The sequence below is a fragment of the Pempheris klunzingeri genome, chromosome 12 (genome assembly GCF_042242105.1).
Source record: "Pempheris klunzingeri isolate RE-2024b chromosome 12, fPemKlu1.hap1, whole genome shotgun sequence".
Classification (NCBI taxonomy): Eukaryota; Metazoa; Chordata; class Actinopteri; order Acropomatiformes; family Pempheridae; genus Pempheris; species Pempheris klunzingeri.
This window is the reverse complement of record NC_092023.1, coordinates 12,875,493-12,888,615: the sequence shown is the minus strand read 5'-3', so window position 1 is coordinate 12,888,615 and position 13,123 is coordinate 12,875,493. Positions and strand designations below refer to the sequence as shown.

General features: G+C 41.7%; 1 protein-coding gene across 3 annotated transcripts in view; it reads left to right on the top strand.

Moving 5' to 3' along the window:
• Nucleotides 1-13,123, top strand: part of ehbp1 (EH domain binding protein 1) — a 142,085-nt gene that overhangs the window by 62,741 nt on the left and 66,221 nt on the right. For all 3 annotated transcript variants that reach the window (XM_070841365.1, XM_070841364.1, XM_070841363.1), the window contains exons 11-12: nt 8,636-8,814; nt 9,558-9,606. In XM_070841365.1, coding sequence (XP_070697466.1) covers nt 8,636-8,814; nt 9,558-9,606 — 228 coding nt within the window. The remainder of the gene's footprint in view (nt 1-8,635; nt 8,815-9,557; nt 9,607-13,123) is intronic.

Sequence of the window (13,123 nt, the reverse complement as noted above, 5' to 3'; positions counted from 1 at the left end):
CTAAGTGGCATTCTCAGTGCTTAACTTGTAGATCACTGTGTGGGATCATTCCCTTAGCTTTTAATTGAGCACTCTCGTCAAAGCTTAGTTGACCTCGACAAGATTTGATCATGCAGTCCTGTCTTGTCTGCAGTCAGAACATACATACAGCACACTCAGAAATGTCCTCATATTGGTTGGATCTTTTTCAGCAATGGTGAACTCAGCTAGGAGCTAGTGTTGGGAAGCTGCTACTTAAAATTGAGGAATATTCTGCTGTAACACCCAATTTTTATTCACCATAAAAGGGAAAAGAGCCTAATAAAACACAAACCTCAATATCTTTTTATGTTAAAATTAAATGTTTAAATTTTATCTAAATTGGCAAAATGGTTGTAAGAGCTGTGATGTCTGTAAATTTCTTTCTTTTTCTTTTGTGATCCTGTAACTTTTAGACAAATGGAACTTTTGACCTACTTAGCTATCAATTTAGTGCATGACAAAATACTTCTAAATCAGATGCCTGATTGCCTGTCAGCCTTAGGCAACCACGAGCTAACGTTGGCTTGTTAACATACTAAACAACACAAGAGAAATTGCTTGAGGCAAATGGTAGAATGTAGCTGACTAATGTTACTCACATTAGTGGTAACATTAGGGTGGCCTTTTCTGCTAAAGATAGGACCCACTATTAAGTACCAGCGTTACACCATAAACCTCACAGTTGCCTCACAGTTATTCACATATTCTTTTCTTTCTTTTTGTCTCTTTAGTTTTGTCACATCATTCTTGTCACTCTTCATGGATGTCGCTTGTGTAGCATTTCCCCCACCACACTCTTGCTACTTCAGTATGTGTGTGTTGATGCATGTGTATTCTGATCAGGAGTCAAAGGGGTGACTTTGTAATTATGTTCATTTTAATTGGCTGTGCTATCACCCCTCTCATCACTTAGGAGCCCACTCGGCGCTGGACAATGGCAGTCTGTTGTAGAGGGGTGGGGGGGGTGCACAACTGCTGTGTCAAGATCTCCCCCTGCGCGTACTCACACACGCTCACACGCAGTCAGCCTCTTTACCTGCACAACATAATTCCTAAAGTGGCCTCCTTAATGAGTTTTCCCTGCCCAGGCTTAGATTAATTGATAAATGGTGGCGTTATCAGCAAGGCTGATCTCTGAATCCATTGCACCAGTAATTTGTTTGTTGAACATGGCAGTTAAAGGAGATTAATACGTTATAGATTTATAAGAGCCCCCCCCTCCTTTTCTTCCACCTTCTCTTCCTTCTCCCAAAGCTTATTTATTTATCTGGAGAAGATGGAGGAAGAGCGAAGAGATGGGTTGACTTTGGATTCTTTTCCTGGATACTTTAATGTGTATATTCTAAAACCTAGATTTTAAAAATGCATAGTCATGATTTTAAGAAGAGTTCATTTGCTAGTCTAGCAGTATGTAACATCGCAACATGCAAAATGTTCATTAGTTGACAACCTTGGTAAATGGTGTTCGAAGACATCATGCTTTTTTTTCACATAATTTGGCTGCTCCTTGAAACATGAGATAATCATATATCGTCAGATTAGTATGTACATACTCAGAGTCTGACATTTTGCAGTTGAAACATAAACTTGCCAGTGTTCTCCGTCAGTGCTCTCTGTTGTGGTTGTAGTGACAGTGTTTCTAAATAACCTCAAACAAATCTTTGGCATTTCTGTACTGCAATCTCTTGTTATTCATATGTTATTGACCCATGCACAGAAAGCCGGTTTTGGCTGATTTATTGGTCTCGCTCTAAGCACAATCATTGAGCGCCACAATAGTTTACTTGACAGTTATTGTTTTTATTCGTGTAACCAACCAAGTAAACTCAAACAAACTTTGTTATTTCTGCATATTATAAATGCAAGTTACAGAGTGACACCATAAAAAAGGATACAGGAAGAGAAGAAGAACAAGGCAGGCTTTGAGCTCTCACTCTGTTGACAATATAGTTTTTTAAAAAGGTGGTTGAGACCTCCTGCTGTGAGTTGTGGATGACGAGTTTGTAGTATCCTCTGCTGGATATGTGTAGTCCATAGAAGGGAAATGATGGAGACGGACCCACGATCGGTACCATCAGTGATGTTGTTTTGTTTTTTTAACTGGTTCCGGCTTCCGTACAGTCGACCCCCACCACCCCACCCCCTTACCGCACACACAGATACACACACATTCAATCCCAAACCTACCCACCCTGCGTGCCTTTTTTTCCCCCAGCCAAAGCTAATTTGCAGAGGCGTGAGTGTGGGTAATGCTACTGCCGTTTCCATGACAAGCTAAAGCCAGCGCTTACACCACATTATGCCCCTGTGTTACACGTTAGGCGAGTAAGCGGGCGGGTGGGCACACTGCAAGCTGGCACAGTCACTTGCTGTCTGCTGCCTCCGCCAAACTGTGTTATTTCATGATGTTTTTTTTTTTCAGTGAATGGGTTTTATTTCAATTTCAAAGCCTTGTCTGTCCTCTCCTGTTCTGTTTTTTTTGCTGCTTTGCATGGTTATGCCTTTGGAGCAGAATAGGCCTTGGAAGCAAAATGGTCCTGGAAAAGGAAACCGCTTTTCCTGATTTTTGCATTTTACATCTCAGTAGCCAACTGCTGCAAGGCCCTCTGTCTTGGCCTGCAGGTTCTCTGCGAGATGGGAAGCATATCTGCTTCTGAGCAAATCACCAGCAAACCCCCATCATCATCATGATAGACGTATTTACATATTTTCCTGCTTTGTGATATTACACAAAATTTGTGCAAACATTGTGGAACAAATGGTAGCTCAAAAGTAGCAGGTTCAGTCTGTCATATATTCAATCTCCCTGCGAGCTCTCAGGTGTAAAGGGTTATCATTCTCTCTCCACCTGTTCACACACATAAGATGAAGCCTGACTGAACAGTGTCTACATATACAGTCACACACGTGCGCAGACTTTCTCACACGGCTCTCTTTGGAAGGAGCCCCCTCCTCGGTGTGATTACAACAGTAATGCGATATTTCCTTTGTATGTTAATGTGTATTATTTTTCACGCTACATTCGCTCTCCTCGCCTGTTCCAGCCTTTTGTCCTCCCCCTCCTTTCCCTATTGTTCCATCCACTCCACATCTCCATTTACATAATTGAACTTTTGATTGGACTTTGCTCCCTCCCTTCTGCTCTCATGCAGGCTACGTTTGAAATCCAAAGCATAATTTCATGGGTAAGATGATGCGAGGTGATCATTCTCTTTTTCACTCTCTCCCTTTTTCTAATGTGATGACGTCGGACGTAGAAAGCCCAGATTAAACAAATTGCTTGTTTAGATTGAAGGTGCAATTAAATAATTGAGCATGTTGGTAGCTGGAGCTCAGCCAACAGATGAGGGCTTGCAGTAGCAGGATGGACAGGCCACTTAAGTGTACTAACCTTGATCCTCTTAAATGTGAGCAGGTATTAATGTCTTTCAAGTGTGTGTACATCTTGGATAAGAAAGAGCTGAGTGTTGCTGTGTGTTTGCCTTTTATAAACTGTCTATTTATACTGTGTGTCTGCAAGTTTTTGCCTGTGCTATATGGTTTGTCTATCTGTGTGTATGAGCCCACTGTTCAGTATCAGTATAGTAAAATCTGAGTGTGTATCCATATACTGTACGTGTGCATTTACAGTAGAGGCCCTGTTGTCATTGGAACTGAGTCTGTGTGTTTATGTGTGCTTTGCAATGTGTCTGTGTGCATGGACTTTTTTTTTTTTTGCCGTAGGCTCCTTGAGCGGATTACAAGTTTTAAAGAGTATGAGATTCAACACCTCCTCAAATCTGACACTCTCTGACACTGCTTTGAAGCCATGAAAGTGAGATTGGAAAGACATGGAAGCTCTTTTCTTTCCACAGAGTCGTGGGTTTATGTCATTGGGTTGAGGCCAGTTAAGTTTCCATTGAAGCGTTATGCCCCAGCGGGAGAGACAAAGCTGCCACTTAAAGCGTTTCACTTGTATCTTTTTTATGACCCTGAAAGGCCAGTTTTAATGGCCTCTATACTCTTAAATGCTGTCTGACTTTGTTTACATTTGTCCATCTTCATTCAGGTCAACTAGGTGACCCACTAGTAGACCATTTTTTGTATTTTTACCCCAAAGTTTGCAATCATCCACATTGTTAAACCATCTGTCTTACACCTAAAAGAGTATTAGTAGTTTTGATATGAGATACGAAAAAGCAGCAAGGCCCTGTCTAAAATGTTTGTCCAAGAAATCATTAAGATAATGGTTGTTAGTATTGTGATCCACATATGCAGAGGGTGAAACCATCTCAGAATATTTTAAACTTAGTAAAGTTATGTTCCCTAACCCATCCTCAGCACATATTTAGTGTAGAACTGTTCAACTCGCAGTGAGCCAGCAAATGTTTGCTAAGTTGCTCTAAAAGGTATTTTAAATTACTTCTACCCAGATGCCATACAGTAGATATTGGCATATTGCCCACATCTAAAAGATACAATTTCTAACCTCACTACAGAATTGTTCTTATGCTTAAGACTTAAGATCGACCTGTGACAATTTTCTAATTTTCCATATCATGGTTCATCCACTTTACCATTCATTCCAGATCTCGAATCACATCCTGCCCTCCCAAAATCACATTGCTGACACCAAAAATCCTCCTCCTGACACCAACACCAACAGGAATCTGGATGCTTCCATTCCCAGGTTTCCTCCTATCTTGTCATTCAGGCATTGTAGTGAGCTTAACCCCCCTTCTTTCTCTCTCACATCCTTTTCCCTTATTCCATTTTTTTTCTTTCTTTGCCCTGTCGGATGTATGTTGTTGACACTGAGGCATCAGGAATAATGGAATCTCTTGTCAGTGGCTTGTATTTTTCACCCAGGCTGTTAGGGCTGTGTATAATAGTAGCAGAGGAGGAGGAAGAGGGGAGGTTATGTGCCACTGATAGTAATGAAGGTTGCCTTTTCATTTTTTAATATGGAATGTTTGTGGGCCGAGGCAATGCTCTCCGCTAATCCTACCCTCAAGCCGAGCTAGCTACATGGCTGTGTCAGTGTTGCACACACACATCCAGTGACATTCACACAGACAGATAAAAGACAAACACACACACAAACACACACAATACATATATGTGCACACCTTCCTTTAGGCAAGACGGCAAACTGTTTGATAAGTCAGGGTGCATTTCTGCTCCTCATGAAAATTTCACTCCTCCCGTGTTTGTGTCTTAAGGAAATGAAGCCAGTTCCTGTAAGAGAAGATATGGTATTTGTTCAAAATGTGATGGATATGAAAGCTTGAGTGCGTAGATGCATTGGCAAACCTTTATCTGGAAAGGGCGTAATGGAACAGTGTGGGCTGCAGATTGAGAAAATTACATCAGTTTGGGTTGTGATGAACGTCTGGTCAGCTCTGCTTGTCGCCCGCTCAGATGAACTCCATGTCGCTGTTACAAAAGCTGGAATGAAGAAACGAATCACTCTCATTGATGCACATTCATTTTTGAAATAAGACATTCGCTTGGTTCAACAGAGGTATTAAAGGCACCTAAAGTTGACTCTTAACCATTCAGTTTTCAATAACACACTATCCCCAACCTCTCTTCCATATGTAATTGAATTGAATAATATATGTTTTTATTTTTTCTTTCTTTTATTTTTAAGTGCAAATCATGTTGCATGCTTGTGTTTGTGTTTGCTTTCTGTTGGCTCAGACACGTGTATGTCGATAGGTGGGGGGGTGCCTATGAGAGAGTCTCTTTGTGTCCCACTGGCTAATGTATGTTTTTTACCGGTGGCTGTATTACACAGGTATGTTTTTATGTGTGTGTTTTCTGCCGGCAAGGGTGCAGGGTCTGCGGCACTGGAGTGTGCTGTGTGTCTAATTGCTTTAATAGCACCTGGTCTCTAATCCAAGGTAATTAGGGCGTTCAAATTAGACAGCTACTTTCAACCGTCACTTGAAAAAGCAGAACAGGAAGGCCTGGAGGAAGACCACTCCACACACTCACACACACACACACACACACATACACTTACTGACACGCACAAAAACGATGACAAAGGCGGAGGACAACTAGAGAAACAAGTTTAGCTCAATCAGCCAAGAGGAGTATGTGCTTGTGTATGTTAAATGTAATTTATTTTAAGGTCTTTTAATCTTACATTATGTTGGATTAGTTACTGACGTATTTGTGTTGAGCGACAAAATTATTTGATGGGGTCAAAAAACACTTCCTTGTTTATATTGACCTCGCTCCTTATCCACACACAGTAATTGCGACCCTCTTATAATCGGTATTGACTTTCTGACTTTTTATCTGTTCCTTACTCGTCCTCTTATTTTTTCCTCTTCCATTTGTTTGAGTGGCACGAAGGCATTGTCGTGGCTGCCTAAAACGTGTCTGGAGAAGCTGTGGAGAAAGGTTAAGGCCCTCTTTTAAAGCCGGAAATGTCAAGTGTCCGCCCCTTAGGCTCCCGCTACCGTCTCCCTGTACTGAGACTGCCATAGGGGCCTGTATGACTCACATACACACACACACACAGACACACTCACACACAAGTACAAAGGTTAGGAGTTGCTATTAGAGATGGCCTCCAGTCTCTTTCATCTGATTTGGCCCTTGTGGCATCTCAGCAGGCTCCAGGCTCGTGGTCACAGGTTAAACTACAACCTGACAATAGAAGAGTAAGAGGCATCCAGATGCTTTTAGACTACTGCTAACAGACACGTATTGATTTAGCACTACTCTTTTGTTTATTCCCATTGACATTACAAATCAGTTATTTTTTTAGTGTCTTAAAATCTGTCAACAGCAAAGACGACAGAATAGTGAAATGGTGACAGGCTCTCGTCACAGATTCACAAGCATACAAAGTTGATGTTAAGTTTTGGGTCAGACAATCCTAAAATAGCATTAGGATGGGAATTCAGAGGGTTGGTACACTTCTAGCTTGCACACATCTCTCTTTGAAACATCTCTTTGTCATCAAGCCAGTCTTTTCCATAACCTTCCATAAGTCTCTTTCTTTTCTTCTCTACGCCCCTGAGTAACCTTATGCACGTTGTCATGGGTTCTTTAAGAGGCTTAAACATGTTTTAGTCAGCACAGCATTACCTAATAACACTGCTTCCCCCAATTTGTAATGACAAATTTGTCAGGGCTCCCATCAGGTCTGTCGCTCTCCTGTTCTTGCAGCAGCAGAAAGCCACCAACAGAGGGGGCTGGTCGGCCACCACAAGCCTCGTTAGTGGGCTGAGACTCAGGTCGTCTCATTGTAGTGAGCTGTGTTTTCTCCAGGCCTTCACTGTTTGTCTTCAAAACTGGGTTAACTTGTTGTGGTGGTCGATATCAGGTTGTGTTAAACAACACGTCTTCATTCACTTTTCACTGCTAAAGGTTAAGTAAAGGTTTTGACAACCATCTTGTGCATCTAGATTAAACATCACCTGGCGATGAGATCAGCATCATGACAAAATTTGCATGTTGCTGTTGAACAAGGAGGTACACAATCAAAACAGAATAGACATGGAGCTTTGTTTGCAGGGTCTGAAGTCTGCAGCCTGGATGTGTGTTCAGTCGTGTTATCCCTAAAAAGTTCTTAGTATGGTTCAGTAAAGCAAATTGTCTCCTAAATGACATTTAACAAAGTTACAATGTATATTTTCCTAAATTTTCACATTTACTACTTTTGAAAATGTTCTCATATTTTGTGTATCGATAATAAAGCCTTTAAAACTCAAATTATGCTTGATGAAACTGTACCCTGCTTTAATGCATCATCTCATGTAATTAAGGAAATTTGTCTGTGACTAATAGATCACGTTAATGTCATTGTCTTGCATACGCTAGTAATATGCACTTGGATTTTGAACAAATTTCATAGTCTTTTTGATCACTGGCCTCTAATGAATTTAATCAAATCTTGGTGACATTTTTGCCATTTCTCTCCAAAATGATCTGAGAGAGAATTAGCCATATCTGTAGCTCCATAACCAGATTAGTGAATAGCCAGATGAATAATGAGAATAGCATTGGTTCTGCTGGCCGTCAGAGGAAGACCAGTGTCTCCACGCCACCAAGGATTTGTGGGATTTGGAGTCTGGAAGTGGAGAGGCTCCTAATGGTTAAAGCTTTCAACCCAGATAAGACTTCAAAGGCGGAGCTAATTAATAAGATGTTTACATTATCCACGGTCGTACACTGCTTTGTGCGTGACCCTTTATTATGGTGTGTGAGTGTGTGTGTGAGTGTATACGTGGGCTCATTGTACGCTAGTAGAACAAACTAATTGATTGGGTGGAGGCTGCTAAGTAAAACATTTTATTTAGAAATAAATAATGAAAGGAGTGCAGATGTGAAGGAAGGGATTTCGGTAATGTGAATGATCGTAGAAATATAACCATGTAAAAGCTTTACTACAACCTCTAATATTTTATGCTAAGGTTTGGAGAACAGGTGTATTATCCTCTGATACCAGTTGAAAAACTCATTAAAGTAATTATGTTGTTTAGTTTTTATAAGGAAATGAATCGCCCAAATTGGTAAATAATTCAAGTGATTGAATTCAAAACCCTTTTTCTTTTTCTCTCTTCTTGAAACTTTAACCCACCCCCACCCCCCTCCTCCTCCTCTCTGCCTGCAGCCCAGCCCCGTCCCGAGCCCGGTTCTGGGAGGGAAGCCCAACGCAAGCCAGTCTCTGCTGGTCTGGTGCCGCGAGGTCACCAAGAACTACCGCGGGGTGAAGATAACGAACTTCACCACCTCCTGGAGGAATGGGCTGGCCTTTTGCGCCCTGCTGCACCACTTCAGACCTGACATAATGTATGAAACACAACAACACACACACTAAGAAACTGTTTCTCTCCCAATATTAGGGTATGAATTAAGACCAGCAAGTCAAATATGGGTGGAAACCAGACTGTTGAGAAAAAAACAAGACTGGATAAGAATAATGAAGAAGTTCAAGTTTAAATCAAGGAAGGTCAGGTCAAAGGTCAGATGAAGACTTTGCTCAGTCGTCCCTTTTGGTAATTTGGTATCATCATCATCATCGTAGTTAAGCTGTCATCAGGCCGTATTCTTGTATCCATCATTCCTGTCGGTGTGTTTGATGGAGATTACAGACTGTTGTTGTGTGTGTGATCCAAATTTTTTGTGAACACTTAAGTATTCATACTGTGTTTGTGAGAGACTTTTTAAATATGAAATGTGTGGTTAACACTCAAGAATATACCATATAGGAGACCTGCAGGCCCATCAAGAGAGCAGACGTGAAGATAATTTATCAAAACCTTGCTCTGTAGACACATGTGTCTTTACGTGTGTGTGTTTATGCTTGTGTGCTTTTGCACTCCGGTGTGTTATTTTTACATATTTTCCACTCTATTAGTTCTCTTGATTGCACTGCTATGAAATTGCATGTTACAGTTCTAATGCCATTACATGTGATGCATATTTAAACACAACTCTTTCTCCGCTATCTCTCTCTGTGTGCTCTTCTGTCTCTCTCTCTTTTTTTTTTTCTCTTCTTGCCTCCTCTGCGACCCTCCCCACTGTTCTTCCAGAGACTACAAGTCGCTCAATCCTCAGGATATTAAAGAAAACAACAAAAAGGTAAGAGGCAGCCACCGCTGGGCCCTTCACACCACTTAGCTCCCTCCCATCCACATCTCCATTTGGCCTTATTTAGAGATCTGCCATTAATCCTCGGATGCAGTGTGTATGCGTGTTTCATGGTTTGAAGGGGGAGGGTGGAAACACCTATGAAGGCAGGGAAGTGTGTGTACTCACAATCGCACGTAAGCACATCAGCCACAATGTTATAATGACAGTCTTTCTGAGATGTTCCCCCTGCTGTGATGTGTGTACGTGGCTATGTGTGCCCAAAGCAAAACTTAGTCAACCTGACCGAGGTGAGATGGTATCTTAACTCGGCTGCCTGCTGGGAGCTTACTATACTGCCTCTGCTTATGTGTGCGTTGATGTCATTGCGTATATAATAAGAGCATATTTGTGTTGATTAGACTGTTTGCACATGTAAAGTATGCATGTGTCTATGTATGCGTACTAACTGTGATCCTTGGTTTCTTTCCTCTCCTAACAAATTACAACCCACACATATACACTCACTCCTAAAGCTAAACTGAATAACCCATTCACACCTATTTTTCTCCTTGCCCTATGTCATCATATCTGCACATTCACAGCTGGAGGTACACACTCGCACACATCACCATTTCCCCTCCGGCTCTTCACGTGCACTTTTACTTTTTTTCGTACACACTTGCAAAACACACAGATGCACACTGCTGTTTTTCCTTTTTGCTGTGTTACTACACACTCACACACATATATACACACAGACGCCCTGTCCCTTTTTTGGCCCCGAGGGCTACACAGAACGATATGCGTCAGGCTCCTGCAGCTTGATTTCCTCTTCTCATACACACTCTGGCTCAGCGATAACCTCTGGTGGCCCTGTTAGGCATGAATGCTACCCTGTTGACAATAACCACAGTGGAGGGAGAGGGAGAGACCCAATCCCATATCTGCTAACTGCCCCTCACCCCCCTCCAGGTGCTCAAGTAGCCCTGAAGAAATTGGTTAGATATAAGTAATATGGGAATATGCCGTAGAAGGTGATACCTGGTGAATAGCTGCAGCACTGTACCCAGCGCCCTGCGACCAGCTTCTCTGTGAATATCTACAACAGCTGCTGATGTACATTTGGCCAAGCGAGCTGTTCCTTCGCAGTGCACAGAGGAGCGACAGATAGATATCAGCTAACTGCCAGAATCTGGGTACATACGTATACAAGCAACATTGGGGATACAGTAAGGTAATAATATAGCGATATAAGGCATCAGCCAGTAAATGTACGTCTACTTATTGTCCAGCCATCCCTAAAGTCTTAAAATATCCTTAAAAGTTTGTCAGAAATTTGTCAGAATGTGAAATGTGTCTTTGTGCTGCATTTCCACATTTTAAAATGGGTTTAATGTATGTACAGAAAGTATGAAATATGTCTTTGTTTATCTTGTTGGCTTTACCAAGCACAAGTGGTAAGCAAACCAAAAACGTACCCCCCAGAGAAGTTGGCCAGGGAACACATTTACACATTTCATAGAAGCACTTGACTCTACCACTTGGTGTTTCATATGTAGAACATATTTTGTGAAATGTTGACTAAGGAAATCCAAAAGAAAAAGCTGCTCACGTCATTTGTCCTGTTCATTGGTCTCACACATGAAATGAATGTGTGGTGTACTGGCCGAATGTGGCATTGACAGTCAAGTGTGTCCTTCAACACGGACGATGTTTGAGAGGAGGTGAAGGATCTGAGATAAGCAATGAATTATAATATTATCAGTCCGGACTGTTAACAGTCATTGAAGTGGCTGGTTCATTGATTGTTCAACCAAAAACAAATATCATTCGCACTTTGTGTTTGACAAGTGTCACCTGCATGTAAACTAATTTGTGCTGTATGTGAAATGCGATCTCTTTAGGCTTCTGTATCGTGGAAGCTGCTGGTTTGTTTCTAGCAGCGCCGCATCCAGAAATTGTACATGAATCACACTTGGTGTTGTAGGTGACTGGGATTGTGAAAGCCAGTGGGTTCAGGCGAAAGGAAAGAGGAGTAATGCATCATGTGGCTTCATGTAGCACCCCGAAGGTGTTGAACAAGTGAAGGGGTCATGATATGGCCTGTGAGAAAAGATGAGGCACAGGCAAGGACAGAATGGTGTGCCAGGTTAAGGACCCCAAAGAGCAAGCGAAGAAAAAAGGACTGAGAGAAAGAGGAGGCACGAAAGAAATGAAATGTTTTAAGAGGAAATCAAAATGTGTGAAGAACAGAATAAAAGAGGGCAATGAAAAGAGACTTCTTTCTCATCCACATGTTGAATAGATTTGCTTCATGTGGCGTTATTAGAATGTATAGAATTTATTGAATGGACAACAGAAATGGAAATGTGTAAAAACGACAACTATCTCTAATTTTCATGACCAGTTGATAGACGTGCCCCCTCCTCCTTTCACAGTCTATCTGTGAAGAGTGATTGCAATGAGCTCAGACTGTGCTGAATTATGACAGATAAGGACAATCAATATTGGGGGTGGGTAGAAAAAAAAGAGTGAAATGAATATTTAGAACACTTACGGCCTTTGAAATAATCCATTATCAAAGGACATGTGTACGTATGATGGTCTGTGGATGATCGTGCACATGTCTACGTGCTCATTGGTTTGTTAGAGGAACTCGCATGTCGAGGTCGCCTGTGCGTTTGGACCGCTTGCTCCATCGTCTTGTCTGTTTAGTCTGTGTGTCTGTGTGTGTGTGTGTGTGTGTGTGTGTGTGTGTGTGTGTGTGTGTGTGTGTCTGTGTGTCTGTGTGTCTGTGTGTGTGTGTGTGTGTGTGTGTGTGTGTGTGTGTGTGTGTGTGTGTGTGTGTGTGTGTGTGTGTGTGTGTGTGTGTGTGTAAGTGTAATGAGGCCAAGGAGAAGTCATTTGTCATGCCATCTGATAGTGTAGCACCAAGCACCAGGCTAAAGCTCCCTGAGCACAACCGTGAGGGGTTGGGCTGAAGGGAGGGGGTGTCGATGATTGACAACGATAGATAGCTGTCAGTCACTGAGAGGGAGTGGAGGGGGAGCAGGGAGCAGCGGCCTGGGGCAGGCGACGGTGACATTTAGTCCAGACCAAAAGCTTTGTCAGATGGATGATGGAAAGTGAGAAAACCAGCTGTTTTCTAAAATACATGATATTCACATGGGGACACGGTAGTACTGAGGAATACAGAAGTGTATTAAAAGGCTTGTTTCAAACATAATTAACAACCATAAGGGCTTGAAATTATTATTATTATTTTTTAAGGTCAGACATCACGATATGGGGAATATTTTGGGGGAAATCACAGATATAATAACAAATTCATTGCAATAAGTTGTGTTTCACTCTGACATATTACAGCAGATAAAACTTCTCATACATACATACATCCACAACCCATATAATAGTGTTATAATGGTGCTAAATAGAACATTTAGAAGCGAAAAATCATGATATGGCTCCATTAGAACACCGTAAACAACAATATTGAGTTATTGCCCAGCCGTACAATATATGCTCT